Source organism: Coregonus clupeaformis, chromosome 35 (assembly GCF_020615455.1).
Source record: "Coregonus clupeaformis isolate EN_2021a chromosome 35, ASM2061545v1, whole genome shotgun sequence".
In the NCBI taxonomy this organism is placed as follows: Eukaryota; Metazoa; Chordata; class Actinopteri; order Salmoniformes; family Salmonidae; genus Coregonus; species Coregonus clupeaformis.
In genome coordinates this window covers 37,360,657-37,377,172 of record NC_059226.1, presented here as the reverse complement: position 1 = coordinate 37,377,172, position 16,516 = coordinate 37,360,657, and the positions used below count along the sequence as shown (strand labels likewise).

The following is a 16,516-nucleotide window of genomic DNA, read 5'->3' as shown; positions in this document are numbered from 1 at the left end:
CATCCGTCCCTCCCTCCCTCCCTCCTCCCTCCCTCCCTCCCTCCCTCCCTCCCTCCCTCCCTCCCTCCCTCCCTCCCTCCCTCCCTCCCTCTATCATCTACTCTCCTCTCCCCTCCTTCTCTCTCCCTCCCTCTCTTCTCCTCTCCTCTTCTCTCACTTCATCCCTCCCTCCCTCCTCTCCCTCCCTCTCTCCTCTTCTCCATCCGTCCCTCCCTCCCTCCTCCTCCCTCCTCCCTCCCTCCCTCCCTCCCTCCCTCCCTCCCTCTCCTCCTCCCTATCATCTACTCTCCTCTCCCCTCCTTCTCTCTCCCTCCCTCTCTTCTCCTCTCCTCTTCTCTCACTTCATCCCTCCCTCCCTCCTCTCCCTCCCTCTCTCCTCTTCTCCCTCCCTCCCTCCCTCCCTCCCTCTATCATCTACTCTCCTCTCCCTCCTTCTCTCTCCCTCCCTCTCTTCTCCTCTCCCCTCCTCTCACTCCACCCATCCCTCCCTCCCTCCCTCCCTCCCTCCCTCCCTCCCTCCCTCCCTCCCTCCCTCCCTCCCTCCCTCCCTCCCTCCCTCCCTCCCTCCCCCCCCCTCCCTCTATCATCTACTCTCCTCTCCCCTCCTTCTCTCTCCCTCCCTCTCTTCTCCTCTCCCCTCCTCTCACTCCACCCCTCCCTCCCTCCCTCCCTCCTCCATCCCTCCCTCCCTCCCTCCCTCCCTCCCTCCCTCCCTCCCTCCTCCCTCCCTCCCTCCCTCCCTCCCTCCCTCCCTCCCTCCCTCCCTCCCTCTATCATCTACTCTCCCTCTCCCTCCTTCTCTCTCCCTCCCTCTCTTCTCCTCTCCCTCCTCTCACTCCACCCATCCCTCCACCCATCCCTCCCTCCCTCCACCCCTCCCTCCCTCCCTCCCTCCCTCCACCCATCCCTCCCTCCCTCCCTCCCTCCCTCCCTCCCTCCCTCCCTCCCTCCCTCCCTCCCTCCCTCTATCATCTACTCTCCTCTCCCCTCCCTCTCTCTCCCTCCCTCTCTCTCTCCTCTCCCCTCCTCTCACTCCACCCATCCCTCCTCTCACTCCACCCATCCCTCCCTCCCTCCACCCATCCCTCCCTCCCTCCCTCCTCCCTCCCTCCCTCCCTCCCTCCCTCCCTCCCTCCCTCCCTCCCTCCCTCCCTCCCTCCCTCCCTCCCTCCCTCCCTCCCTCCCTCCCTCCCTTTAACATCTACTCTCCTCTCCCCTCCTTCTCTCTCCCTCCCTCTCTTCTCCTCTCCCTCCTCTCACTCCACCCATCCCTCCTCTCACTCCACCCATCCCTCCCTCCCTCCCTCCCTCCCTCCCTCCCTCCCTCCCTCCCTCCCTCCCTCCCTCCCTCCCTCCCTCCCTCCCTCCCTCCCTCCCTCCCCTCCCTCCCTCCCTATCATCTACTCTCCTCTCCCCTCCTTCTCTCTCCCTCCCTCTCTTCTCCTCTCCCCTCCTCTCACTCCACCCATCCCTCCCTCCCTCCCTCCCTCCCTCCCTCCCTCCCTCCCTCCCTCCCTCCCTCCCTCCTCCCTCCCTCCCTCCCTCCCTCCTCCCTTCCTTCCCCTCCTCCCTCCCTCCCTCCCTCCCTCCCTCCCTCCCTCCCTCCCTCCCTCCCTCCCTCCCTCCCTTCCTCCCTCCCTCCCTCCCTCTATCATCTACTCTCCTCTCCCTCCTTCTCTCTCCTCCCTCTCTTCTCCTCTCCCCTCCTCTCACTCCACCCATCCCTCCACCCATCCCTCCCTCCCTCCACCCCTCCCTCCCTCCCTCCCTCCCTCCCTCCATCATCTACTCTCCTCTCCCCTCCTTCTCTCTCCCTCCCTCTCTTCTCCTCTCCACTCCCTCTCACTCCACCCATCCCTCCACCCACCCATCCCTCCCTCCCTCCCTCCCTCCCTCCCTCCCTCCCTCCCTCCTCCCTCCCTCCCTCCCTCCCTCCCTCCTCCCTCCCTCCCTCCCTCCCTTCCCTTCCCTCCTCCCTCCCTCCCTCCTCCTCCCTCCCTCCCTCCCTCCCTCCCTTCCTCCCTCCCTCCCTTCCTTCCCTCCCTCCTCCCTCCTCCCTCCCTCCCTCCCTCCCTCCCTCCCTCCCTTACTGGATCTTCATTGTCCTGTTCTGGGTAAATGTAGACCTCTGTCATGGATGAAGGAGGGTGTGAAGGAGACCAGACATAACACACACACACACACTATTCATTTACTATCCATGTGGATGATGATGATGATGATGATGAAGGGCCCAAATATAGTCCACTATGTAGGGAATAGGGTGCCATTTGGGACTCATTAAGAGAGCAGTGTTGAAAGCTGTAGCAGGAGATGGGTTATTTATTGTGTCTAGGTAGAAGGAGTGGGAGTTTGGAGGACACACACACACACACACGCAAACACACGCTCTCTTTATCCTCCTGACTGGGTAAAAGATTGAAAGTAATGTGAGTCTTATTCAGCACATTTAGTTGTTGTTTGCTTTTCTAAAGTCTACCAACCTTACCAGCAGGCATGCCAGATAAGATAGTTAGACAAGCTAGCTACTCTGACTTGATTGATAGCCTGAAATGGCTTCTTGGTAGCTAGTTATGAGGTTGGGAGATTGGGAACCTATCTGGGCTAGCTAAAGACAACTTCATACAATTGTCAGGTGGCTAGTTGTATTACAGAGAAACAACTACAACAAAATGAAACAACAAAATTATTATTATTGGCATGACACCTCTGCATACACACAAACACACACACACACACACACACACACACACACACACACACACACACACAAGGTGTCACGCCCTGGCTCTGGGGACTCTTGTATGTTGAGCCAGGGTGTGAGTTTTCTTTGTTTGTATCTAGCTCTTTCGTTTCTAGGTTGGCCAGTGTGGTTCTCAATCAGAGGCAACGTGTATCAGCTGTTGCTTGTTGTCTCTGATTGGGAACCATACTTAGGTAGCCTGTTTCCCACAGTGTTTGTGGGATCTTGTTCCAGTGTAGGTTTGTGTTTGAACCGAGGACGTCACGTATCGTTTTGTTCGTGTGATCATCATCATTAAATAAAAGTATGTTCGCCTTCCACGCTGCGCCTTGGTCCTCTGTATCCGACGATCGTGACAGAAGATCCCACCAAAACTGGACCAAGCAGCGTGTCCAGGAGCCATCGCCAGAGGTAACTCTAGCAGATATCCACCTCGACTGGGTCAAGCAGCCAACGCCAGAGGTATCTCTAGCGGATATCCACCTCGACTGGGTCAAGCCGCGTGAGGAGGAGAGAGGCTGGACTTGGAAGCAGAGGAGCGAAAGTCTGGCGAGAGCTATGGAGGCCTGGCCCACGGGGAGGAGAGACGCCCAGACATTTTTTAGGGGGGGGCTCACGCCGTGGACGACGGGGCAGCAGGAGGCCGCCAGGTTACGGGAGTCACTGGTCACCAGGGGGAAGGAGGATGTAGAGGCACGGCGAGAGGTACTGGGGTGTGTTGCCAGTCCGGTCCGTTCCTGATCCCCATGTAGGGCCAGTGGTGTGTGTTCCCAGTACGGTTCGGCCCGTTCCTGCTCCCCGCACCGAGCCTGTGGTGCGCGTCGCCAGCCCGGTCCGGCCCATTCCTGCTCCCCGCACCAAGCCTGTGGTGCGCTCCGTCAGCCCGGTCTGGCCCATTCCTGCTCCCCGCACCAAGCCTGTGGTGCACGTCGCCAGCCCGGCCCGGCCCGCTCCTGCTCCCCGCACCAAGTCAGTGGTGCGCTTCGTCAGCCCGGTCCAGCCCGCTCCTGCTCCCCACACCAAGTCAGTGGTGCGCTTCGTCAGCCCGGCCCGGCCCGTTCCTGCTCCCGCACCAAGCCAGTGGTGCGCTGCCAGCCCGGTCCAGCCCGTTCCTGCTCCCCGCACCAAGCCAGTGGTGCGCTTCGTCAGCCCGGTCCGGCCCGTTCCTGCTCCCCACACCAAGCCAGTGGTGCGCTTCGTCAGCCCGGTCCGGCCCGTTCCTGCTCCCCACACCAAGCCAGTGGTGCGCTTCGTCAGCCCGGTCCGGCCCGTTCCTGCTCCCCGCACCAAGCCAGTGGTGTGCGTCGTCAGTCCGGCACAGCCCGTGCCTGTTCCACCGGTGCCTGGTCCGGCACCGGTCAGCTGCTCCACTCCGGAGCTAGAGCAATCCGCTCCACCAGTGTTCAGTCCAGCTCCGGCCAGCAGGGCCAGACCGGACCAGGGGTACTTTGGGGGGTTAGAGAGGGAGTGGGGATCATGCCCGGAGCCGGATCCACCGCCGAGGCAGAGTGCCCACCCAGTCCCTCCCCTGTGGTGTTTGGTTGGCACGGTCGGAGTCCGCGCCTTTGGGGGGGGGGTACTGTCACGCCCTGGCTCTGGGGACTCTTGTATGTTGAGCCAGGGTGTGAGTTTTCTTTGTTTGTATCTAGCTCTTTCGTTTCTAGGTTGGCCAGTGTGGTTCTCAATCAGAGGCAACGTGCATCAGCTGTTGCTTGTTGTCTCTGATTGGGAACCATACTTAGGTAGCCTGTTTCCCACAGTGTTTGTGGGATCTTGTTCCAGTGTAGGTTTGTGTTTGAACCGAGGGCGTCACGTATCGTTTTGTTGTTTTGTTCGTGTGATCATCATTAAATAAAAGTATGTTCGCCTTCCACGCTGCGCCTTGGTCCTCTGTATCCGACAATCGTGACACAAGGCAGAAGGAAAGGAGAGGTAGTAGGAGGATGTTGTGTGTAAAACAAGTCCTCACAGAGAGTTGATGATTCATGACTGATTATTTCCTTTATTTATTTACCCTGATTCCCTGTGTCATGCTGGGTTTTATAGTTACACAACATAAACAAAGAGTTAGGGGGAGAGAGAGAGACTTATGTTAGGTTTTTGCGGAGCTGAATATGTTCCCTGGGTCGTTCTTTTTACTGTGCTCTGCACCCGGAGTTCCTCCCTCCCTCCCTCTCAGTTTGTTGTGTAGCAGGTCTCATTTATGTTTGATAGCTGGTGACTCAGACAGGAACTCAGGTGTGTTTGGAAGCGGAATGCGGTCGCGGTGTCTCAATAGTCTAGATCCACCTCCTGTTCTCTCCTCCTGTCCTCTCCTCCTGTCCTCCTGTTCTCTCCTCCTGTTCTTTCCTCCTGTTCTCTCCTCCTGTTCTTTCCTCCTGTCCTCTCCTCCTGTTCTTTCCTCCTGTCCTCTCCTCCTGTTCTTTCCTCCTGTCCTCTCCTCCTGTTCTCTCCTCCTGTTTTCACCTCCTGTTCTGTTCTCTCCTCCTGTCCTCCTGTTCTCTCCTCCTGTTCTTTCCTCCTGTCCTCTCCTCCTGTTCTTTCCTCCTGTCCTCTCCTTCTGTTCTTTCCTCCTGTCCTCTCCTCCTGTTCTCTCCTCCTGTTTTCACCTCCTGTTCTGTTCTCTCCTCCTGTCCTCCTGTCCTCTCCTCCTGTTCTCTCCTCCTGTTCTTTCCTCCTGTCCACTCCTCCTGTCCTCTCCTCCTGTCCTCTCCTCCTGTCCTCTCTTCCTGTCCTCTCCTCCTGTCCTCCTGTCCTTCAACTGCACTTATGTGACAAACAAAACACAGGACACGTGCAAGCAAAATGGTGGAAACTCCCTCCAGCCAATGATTACACCCATCCAATGCCTTTAAATCCATGACAGTAAGTATGCAAGTGCACACTTTTGGGAAAAGAGTGCAATTTGGGATTCACACAAGGAGAGGACCTCAAGGTGAAGGGGACCTTGGTTTGCCTCCACGGGGATAAACCTTGTTACCTAGCAACAGCACGCCCTATGCCGTCTGCCCCGAGGGCCTGGCACTCTCTCTCACCCCTGGACGTGGTGTTTGTGTCTGTGTGTGGGTGTGTTCACCAGAGAAATCAGAAATACAGACATTTTTATCCTACAACAAACATGATATAGAGGAGATGGACCCACTGGTTGCCCTCTACAGTACGTAAAATGTATGCACGCATGACTGTAAGTCACTTTGGATAAAAGTGTCTGCTAAATGGCATACGTTACAGTGGCTTGCGAAAGTATTCACGCCCCCTTGGCATTTTTCCAATTTTGTTGCCTTACAACCTGGAATTAAAATTGATTTTTGGGGGGGGTTTGTATCATTTGATTTACACAACATGCCTACCACTTTGAAGATGCAAAATAATTATTATTGTGAAACAAACAAGAAATAAGACAAAAAAACTGAAACCTTGAGCGTGCATAACTATTCACCCCCCAAAGTCAATACTTTGTAGAGGCACCTTTTGCAGCAATTACAGCTGCAAGTCTCTTGGGGTATGTCTCTATAAGCTTGGCACATCTAGCCACTGGGATTTTTGCCCATTCTTCAAAGCAAAATTGCTCCAGCTCCTTCAAGTTGGATGGGTTCCGCTGGTGTACAGCAATCTTTAAGTCATACCACAGATTCTCAATTGGATTGAGGTCTGGGCTTTGACTAGGCCATTCCAATACATTTAAATGTTTCCCCTTAAACCACTCGAGTGTTGCTTTAGCAGTATGCTTAGGGTCATTGTCCTGCTGAAAGGTGAACCTCCGTCCCAGTCTCAAATCTTTGGAAGACTGAAACAGGTTTCCCTCAATAATTTCCCTGTATTTAGCGCCATCCATCATTCCTTCAATTCTGACCAGGATGAAAAACATCCCCACAGCATGATGCTGCCACCACCATGCTTCAGTGTGGGGATAGTGTTCTCGGGGTGATGAGAGGTGTTGGGTTTGCGCCAGACATAGCGTTTTCCTTGATGGCCAAAAAGCTCAATTTTAGTCTCATCTGACCAGAGTACCTTCTTCCATATGTTTGGGGAGTCTCCCACATGCCTTTTGGCGAACACCAAACGTGTTTGCTTATTTTTTTCTTTAAGCAATGGCTTTTTTCTTGCCACTCTTCCGTAAAGCCCAGCTCTGTGGAGTGTACGGCTTAAAGTGGTCCTATGGACATATACTCCAATCTCCGCTGTGGAGCTTTGCAGCTCCTTCAGGGTTATCTTTGGTCTCTTTGTTGCCTCTCTGATTAATGCCCTCCTTGCCTGGTCTGTGCGTTTTTGTGGGCGGCCCTCTCTTGGCAGGTTTGTTGTGGTGCCATATTCTTTCCATTTTTTAATAATGGATTTATTGGTGCTCCGTGGGATGTTCAAAGTTTCTGATATTTTTTTATAACCCAACCCTGATCTGTACTTATCCACAACTTTGTCCCTGACCTGTTTGGAGAGCTCCTTGGTCTTCATGGTGCCACTTGCTTGGTGGTGCCCCTTGCTTAGTGGTGTTGCAGACTCTGGGGCCTTTCAGAACAGGAAAAAGTATTTGATCCCCTGCTGATTTTGTACGTTTGCCCACTGACAAAGACATGATCAGTCTATAATTTTAATGGTAGGTTTATTTGAACAGTAAGAGACAGAATAACAACAAAAAAATCCAGAAAAAGGCATTTCAAAAATGTTATAAATTGATTTGCATTTTAATGAGGGAAATAAGTATTTGACCCCTCTGCAAAACATGACTTAGTACTTGGTGGCAAAACCCTTATTGGCAATCACAGAGGTCAGACATTTCTTGTAGTTGGCCACCAGGTTTGCACACATCTCAGGAGGGATTTTGTTCCACTCCTCTTTGCAGATCTTCTTCAAGTCATTAAGGTTTCGAGGCTGACGTTTGGCAACTCGAACCTTCAGCTCCCTGCACAGATTTTCTATGGGATTAAGGGCTGGAGACTGGCTAGGCCACTCCAGGACTTTAATGTGCTTCTTCTTGAGCCACTCCTTTGTTGCCTTGGCCGTGTGTTTTGGGTCATTGTCATGCTGGAATACCCATCCACGACCCATTTTCAATGCCCTGGCTGAGGGAAGGAGGTTCTCACCCAAGATTTGACGGTACATGGCCCCGTCCATCGTCCCTTTGATGCGGTGAAGTTGTCCTGTCCCCTTAGCAGAAAAACACCCCGAAAGCATAATGTTTCCACCTCTATGTTTGACGGTGGGGATTGTGTTCTTGGGGTCATAGGCAGCATTCCTCCTCTGAATCATACAGATGTTCATTGACAAACTTCAGACGGCCCTGTATATGTGCTTTCTTGAGCAGGGGGACCTTGCGTGCGCTGCAGGATTTCAGTGATTCACGGCGTAATGTGTTACCAATTGTTTTCTTGGTGACTATGGTCCCAGGATCTTGGAGGGCTGGTGGCATGGCGGTTGGTAGCTTGGGCCGGTGGCTGATGGATCGCTGGTTCAGTTCCCCGTTTTTGACCTTGTGGGAGATCTGTCAACGTGCCCTTGAGCAGGGTGTTGACTCTGGTTACTTTCTGTGTGTCGCTCTGGATGGGAGTCTGTTAGATTACCAATATGATGTAGTTGTTGAGCGGCTTCACTGCAAGTATATTGTATGTTTTAAATATTCAATTAAAAATAATTAATAATAATAATAAGCCATCACCTACAGAGAGATGAACCTGGAGAAGTGTCCCCTAAGCAAGCTGGTCCTGGGGCTCTGTTCACAAACACAAACAGACCCCACAGAGCCCCAGGACAGCAACACCATTAGACCCAACCAAATCATGAGAAAACAAAAAGATAATTACTTGACACATTGGAAAGAATTAACAAAAAAACAGAGCAAACTAGAATGCTATTTGGCCCCAAACAGAGAGTACACATCGGCAGAATACCTGACCACTGTGACTGACCCAAAATTATGGAAAGCTAATGACTATGTGCAGACTCAGTGAGCATAGCCTTGCTATTGAGAAAGGCCACCGTCGGCAGACCTGGCTCTCAAGAGAAGACAGGCTATGTGCACACTGCCCACAAAATGAGGTGGAAACTGAGCTGCACTTCCTAACCTCCTGCCAAATGTATGACCATATTAGAGACACATACTTCCCTCAGATTACACAGACCCACAAAGAATTTGAAAACAATTTGGATAAACTCCCATATCTATTGGGTGAAATACCACAGTGTGCCATCACAGCAGCAAGATTTGTGACCTGTTGCCACAAGAAAAGGGCAAACAGTGAAGAACAAACACCATTGTAAATACAACCCATATTTATGTTTATTAATTTTCCTTTTTGTACTTTAACTATTTGCACATCATGATGAGACGTAGCAGTATAATATCTAATGTCTTGTCAACACTCTCTGTTTTTCACTAGAACACATACAACAGGATTTTTCAAACTGTATATGCAACTAACCAACACCTCTCCCCTCTCCTCTCTCCCCCTCTCTCCCCTTGTCTCCCCCCTCTCTCCTCCCTCCTCCCGCCATCAAGTGTACGGCCACAACATGAAGAGCAGTAATGATTTTGTGGGGAGGATCGTGATTGGCCAGTTCTCCACGGGTCCCCCTGAGACCTCCCACTGGCGCCACCTGTTGGCCAGTCAGAGAACTCCGGTGGAACAGTGGCACAGCCTGCGCTCACGGGCAGAGTGCGACCGCGTCTCCCCCGCCTCGCTGGAGGTCACATGATGGAGCTGGAGAGGGGTCATGGGTCAGGGGTTAGGGGTCAGAGGTCAGGAGGAGAGGTATAAGATCAAAGTGTTGAGGTACACAGTAGGAAAGAGGAAGATGAAAGGGGGTTAGAGGTTAGGGGTCAGAGGTCAGCAGGAGAGGTATAAGCTCAAAGTGTTGAGGTGCACAGTAGGAAAGAGGAAGATGAAAGGGGGTTAGGGGTTAGAGGTCGGGGGTTTCATGTCAGGGAGGTAGGAGGTGAGGAAAGGGGGTTAGAGGTTTCGTTTTGGTATAAAATATGTGAGGATGCAAGAGAGAGAGAGAGAGAGAGAGAGAGAAAGAGAGAGCGAGAGAAGAGACAGGGACACAGAGAGAGAAAAGAGAGGGACACAGAGAGAGAAGGGAGAGGGACAAAGAGGGAGGAGAGAGAGAGAGAGAGAGAGAGAGAGAGAGAGAGAGAGAGAGAGAGAGAGAGAGAGAGAGAGAGAGAGAGAGAGAGAGAGAGAGAGACAGAGAGAGAGAGAGAGAGAGAAAAGAGAGAGAGAGAGAGAGAAGAGAGAGAGAGAAGAGACAGAGAAGAGACAGAGAAGAGAGAGAGAAGAGAGAGAGAGAGGGAGAGAGAGAGCGAGAGAGAGAGAGAGGGAGAGAGAGAGAGCGAGGGAGAGAGAGGGAGAGAGAGAGCGAGAGAGAGAGAGAGAGAGAGAGAGAGAGAGAGGGAGAGAGAGAAGGGGAGACAGAGGTCAAGGCCACAAGCAGGGCCGGATTAAGAAATCATAGGCCGGGGCTTAGATATTGCACAACATTTTTTTGTGAGCCTAAAAGTAAAGACATCATTTAACTGTAAAAATGGTTGGCGGTTGCAGTAAAAAAGAAAATAATATATATACATTTCCATTTTCCCAGCCTCAAGGGCCCCCTACGGGCTTGGGCCCCGGGGCTTCAGCCCCTGTAAGCCCCTGCATCAATCAGGCCCTGCCAACAAGATGATCCATCTTCAGCTCTCCAAAATGGCTGCCTCTCTTCCCCCTCACCTTCCTGACTGACCTCCTAGCCTCCTAGCAGTGTGACCAGATGGCACCCTATTCCCTATTTAGTGCACTACATTTGACCAGAGTCCTATGGGCCCCTCCTCCCTATGGGCCCCAGTCAAAAGTAATCCACTACATAGTTAATAGACAGACAGACTATCCCTGGAAAGTTGCCCTCTGGGCTACAAATTTTTCACATTGATACGATCAGACGGGAGAGGAGAACAATCCCCTTATCATCATCATACCTGGCTTTCTGCTGCTGACTGGAACACTGGGTTACCAGGTGCCCTGCTACACTGACTGGGTTACCAGGTGCCCTGCTACACTGACTGGGTTACCAGGTGCCCTGCTACACTGACTGGGTTACCAGGTGCCCCCTTCACTGACTGACTGACTGGAACACTGGGTTACCAGGTGCCCACTACTTGGCATGGTCCATCATGGGCCTGTATAAAAATAGTTTCCTAAGCCCTAACTCAGCTGTATTGGGTTACCAGGTGCCTAACCCAGCTGTATTGGGTTACCAGGTGCCCTAACCCAGCTGTATTGGGTTACCAGGTGCCCTAACCCAGCTGTATTGGGTTACCAGGTGCTCTAACCCAGCTGGATTGGTTTACCAGGTGCTCTAACCCAGCTGGATTGGTTTACCAGGTGCCCTAACCCAGCTGTATTGGGTTACCAGGTGCCCTAACTCAGCTGTATTGGGTTTCCAGGTGCCTGTGGTGCTAGCATGGTCGTAGTGTCTCAGTGCTTACAGACTGGCGCTAACACAGGTACAGTGGACTGACTCCCTAGGTTGAAACCATGCCTCTACTCTTTACAATGTTCAACACATTGTGTGCGTCCAAAATGGCACCCTATTCCCTACACAGTGCACTACTGTGCCCTGGTCAAAGGTAGTGCACTATTTAGGTAATAGGGTGCTATTTTGATTTGGGATACAGCCATTAACTGATAAAAAAGTGTATGTTCTCTGAAGTGGTTAACTAACTAACGGTTGCTGATAATCAGTGGTTTGAAGCAGTTGGAGGGGGATTCAAACTTTATTCTCTGTGGAAATCATAGAGTTGGATAGAGGGCTCATCCTCACATCTGTGACACAATGGCTTCTGTGACAGCATGGGCATCGCCATAGAGGGCTTGCTCCATTTTAGAGTAGTTTATTCTACTACTACTTCTATGAGTCAGTGAACAAACTGAAAGGGTGCATACTGTCCCCTGGAGGGTGTTGTCTGAGCAGGCATAAAGCCAAGGTTGGTGATATACTGTCCCCTGGAGGGTGTTTAATGAACAGGCATAAAGCCAAGGTTGGTGATATACTGTCCCCTGGAGGGTGTTGTCTGAACAGGTATAAAGCCAAGGTTGGTGATATACTGTCCCCTGGAGGGTGTTGTCTGAACAGGTATAAAGCCAAGGTTGGTGTTTTACTGTCCCCTGGAGGGTGTTGTCTGAACAGGTATAAAGCCAAGGTTGGTGTTTTACTGTCCCCTGCAGTTGTGGAATGTTTGCTAAGGAGTATAATTAATTGGCTGATCAGTCCTGCTGACCTGGATGGAATTCTGTAATCCTTTCCTAACCCATAGCAAGTCCCAGCCAGTTGACTACTTTAAAATGGTGAATGTCCTAGGCTCTGCCCATGCTACAACTGGCTTTGTGGAGCTAGAGCTGTCAATCCAAGTCTATGGTGGAAATATCGCCGCTGTTTCTGCTGTGGTTCTAGTTGGAGACAATCAGACACGCACGCACACACACACACACACACACACACACACACACACACACTCTACTCTACTGTACTCTACAGTACTGTACTCTACTGCATAACTCCTGTCCTTGAGGGCCACAATGGCTATTGGTTTTCATTTGTTCTCTTGCCAGGCTTATAGGAAACACACACAGCTCAAGAAGAAACTACTTCCTGGTCAACATAAGTCATTGATCAATTGATATATTTAATGCGTCAATTGGTTACAAGATTTTCTCTTGCTCGAGTTCATTGAGTTCAACTCATTAATAGTCAGTAGGATGAAAGCGATAAACAAACCTGTATTACAGCAGTGCCCCTAGAGGTTTGTACTGGTATGGCAGCCGGTGCAGTACCAGCCGGTGCAGTACCAGCCGGTGCAGTACCAGCCGGTGCAGTACCAGCCGGTGCAGTACCAGCCGGTGCAGTACCAGCCGGTGCAGTACCAGCCGGTGCAGTACCAGCCGGTGCAGTACCAGCCGGTGCAGTATCTATCAGTGTCCCCTCTAGCCTTTCTGTGTTACCAAGTCTCTACTGTTTTCACCTGCAGAATCAATGTAACGTCTGCATTCCAAATGGCACTCTATTCCCTATGTAGCGCAGTGCTTTTGATCAGAGCCCCATAGGTTTACCTGCATAGGTCTAAAGTAGTGCACCATACAGGGAACAGGGTGCCATTTGGGACACATTCTTTATGTTTCTGTCCAATACTCTATCAAGCCTGGTTTAGCTTTACAGTGAAGATTATATTACAAGTGGTGATAAATACTAAATATACTGTGCCAGTGAATATAATTATTTATTTATTTATTTATTTTCTGTAAAATTGATGCATATATATTATATATATATATTTATCTCAGAATAGTTTTTCTGTGTATATATTTATGGCCTTTTCTGCTGTTAAGGAAAACGAAAATTGAACAAATCGACGTAAACGTAGTTAGATAACGCAGTTAGATAACGTAGTTAGGTATTGTACAAAACGAAAGAGAATAGTCAAACTAGAAGAACTGATTGTGTGTCGTCAAACTTTCAGAACAGGTTTTTAAACACCGTTTTTTTCTCTCTCTCAAAGTTTCACAGCTTTAAATTCTAGGACCAAATAAGTAGTAATTTCATTGAGCTCGGTCACTATAAACACAGGATGCATCCCAAATGCCACCCTATTGCCTGTGTAGTACACAATTGCACGTAGGGCTCTATAGGGACCCCCTGTCAAAAGTAGTGCACTATAGAGTGACCCCCCTGTCAAAAGTAGTGCACTACTATATAAGGAATAGGGTGCCATTTGGCATGCATGCACCGTGTCGTCCTCATTGGTCTAGCTCTTTGTGAAAAGCTACTCTTGTGTGTCTTTAGAGATGTGGTACGGATCAACTGTACATCGCTGGTCACGGCACTAAGGGACTTCACCTACAGCTCTACCTATGGACATTAACTATAGCAGGGTTGGGGTGGGGTGGGGTTGTTCCTACAGGAGCTGAGCTGGTAAACGCTGCTCGAGGTGCTGACTAACGCAATAGCAAACTTTGTCAAAAGGAAGAGTCGTACTGCTTGACAAAGTAGACTTGACGTTGTCATTAGACACTGAGTTAAGGTCAGCGTGTGTTTGCTCTCCTAATGGTAAAGGTCAGGATTTGGGGGAGGGGAAACTGATCCTAGAACTATGCCTAAGGGCAAGTTCAACCTGGAACAACTAGGAGTCCAGCTAAACTACACTCCCTTCCTGCATTTAGCCTACATCTCCCACGATGCACCTGTTTGAAGGCCTTTCCTGTGTGACCAGCGTTTTCCCTTTAAAGACCCTGCATCAGTGTAATGTCATGGTTTTAGCTCCTTCCTGTCTAACTCACTAGGGTTTATTACAGTTATGTCCCAAATAGCACCCTATTCCCTATAAAGGGTACCCTGTGGGCTCTGGTCAAAAGCAGTACACTATATTGGGAATAGGGTGCTATTTGGGATACAGACGATGTGTTGTGGTCTGTGTGTATGTCAGTGGTCTGCCATGTGGAACTGATGATATTTGGTCTCTGTTTTGTACTGTTTCATTGAGTATAAACACATGTTCTGGTGGTACAATCGCTGTCAAGTGCAATTGGTCCTTTGTTGTTGAAGACGGAAATCTGGGGGCCGTATTAACGTGTCAAGCGTCTCACAGTAGAAGTGCTGATCTGAGATCAGTTTAGCCTTTTAAATATCAATGAATAGGATTATTTGGACAGGGGATCTGACCCTAGATCAGCGCTTCTACTTTGAGAGACTTGATATTTACAGCCCCTGGTCATTATAGTCACAATGTCGCTGTGTCTGACCCAAAGCAATATTTCCTGTGTTAACTGTTTGACATATCTCTGTACTGGATGTCCTGGCACAGTGGATGTTTAAAGATTGGATGTTTGTTAATAGTAAGATATACATATGCATAGACATACACATGCTTACTTACCTCTTCCACCACTCCCAGACCTATCCACCACTCCCAGACATGACCTCTTCCACCACTCCCAGACATGACCTCTTCCACCACTCCCAGACATGACCTCTTCCACCACTCCCAGACATTACCTCTTCCACCACTCCCAGACATTACCTCTTCCACCACTCCCAGACATGACCTCTTCCACCACTCCCAGACATTACCTCTTCCACCACTCCCAGACATTACCTCTTCCACCACTCCCAGACATTACCTCTTCCACCACTCCCAGACCTTTGTGATGTTTCCATATCAAAGTTGTCGTTTTGCATCCAATAAAACACCAAATAAAGCTAAATGGTTGTGCAATGATGAATCTGTGTGTGTGTGTGTTTGTGTGTGTGTGCGGGGGGTGTCAGCTTAACCTCTTCATGGAACTAACAGCTACGGGTCAAACACAACATGACCATATTGTGTGTGTGTGTGCATGCGCGTGTGTGTGTGTGTGTGTGTGTGTGTGTGTGTGTGTGTGTGTGTGTGTGTGTGTGTGTGTGTGTGTGTGCGCGTGTGTGTGTGAGTGCATGCGTGTGTGTGTGTGTGCATGCGTGTGTGTGTGTGTGTGTGTGTGTGTGTGTGTGTGAGTGTGTGTGTGCATGCGTGCGTGTGTGTGTGTGTGTGTGTGTGCGTGTGTGGACGTTCCGGTTGTTTTGATTGGAGAGGAATGCCAATGCTTAGAGGAGGAGGGGAAGGGCACGGACACTGACACACACACACACTGTCACGCCCTGACTCAAGGGACGTTTATTTGTTGAGTCAGGATGTGTATATTCCGTGTTGTGTTTGTTCATTGTTATAGAATCTATGATGTGTAGATCTATGTTGGCCGGGGTGGTTCCCAATCAGAGGCAGCTGTAGCTCGTTGTCTCTGATTGGGGACCATACTTAGGCAGCCTTTTGGCACGAGTTAGTTGTGGGATCTTGTTCCGTGTAAGGTATGTTGTGTGTATGCTACCTTGGACTTCACGTTTCGTTTGTTGTTTTGTCGTGTGTTTAGTCGTTAATAAATATGAATGCATATCACGCTGCGCCTTGGTCCTTCTCGTTCATGAACGATCGTGACACACACACACACACACACACACACACACAGGGAGATGTGACATATCACTCTGCCACAGAGCTAAGGAATTCCCTCCTGGATGAGAGAATACTGGGAACCAGCTGAGACAGGGCTACTCACACACACACAGACACACTTTTTCTGTCCCTGTTTTGTTTGGGGGGAATTTTCTGAAGGTCGAGTTGCCAGATTGGGTTCAAACCTCCTTAATCTCCCCCTCCCTCAGCCTCACACCTTCCAGGTCACTAACTGGTCGATCTGTACTGACAACCCACCTCTCAGGCTAAACTGCCCCTCTTACAATAGACAAGACAACACATAGCCTGCTGCTTCCCCGAATGGCAACCCATTTGCTTTGTAGTGCGCTACTTTTCAACAGAGCCCTACGGGTCTTTTAGGGTGGACTTTGTGACGCACACATACACAACTCGCTACACTTTTAAAAAAACTCCTTGCCTCTTACCCACTACATGTGTAGTAAATACGGTGGTGTGGTATCTAACTTGCTGTGCTTCCCATTCACTCTATAGTGGATTTGCTTAGCTTAATAAACTAAAGTGGAACTGGCAAGAGCAGTGTGTTCTTGTCTTTTTAGTGGACTTGCTTAGCTTAATAAACTAAAGTGGTCCTGGCAAGAGTAGCGTGTTCTTGTTTTTTTAGTGGATTTGCTTAGCTTAATAAACTAAAGTGGTACTGGCAAGAGCAGCGTGTTGTTGTCTTTTTAGTGGACTTGCTTAGCTTAATAAACTAAAGTGGTACTGGCAAGAGCAGCGTTTTGTTGTCT

The 16,516-nt window shown here is 50.3% G+C and overlaps 1 protein-coding gene across 2 annotated transcripts in view; it reads left to right on the top strand.

The window, feature by feature from the left end:
- Positions 1-9,787, top strand: part of LOC121551687 (synaptotagmin-17) — a 59,781-nt gene extending 49,994 nt beyond the window's left edge. For both annotated transcript variants that reach the window (XM_041864403.2, XM_041864402.2), the window contains one exon: positions 9,237-9,787. In XM_041864403.2, the coding sequence (XP_041720337.2) occupies positions 9,237-9,433 (197 nt within the window). In that variant the 3' untranslated portion in view covers positions 9,434-9,787. The remainder of the gene's footprint in view (positions 1-9,236) is intronic.
- The last annotated feature ends 6,729 nt before the right edge of the window (positions 9,788-16,516 follow it).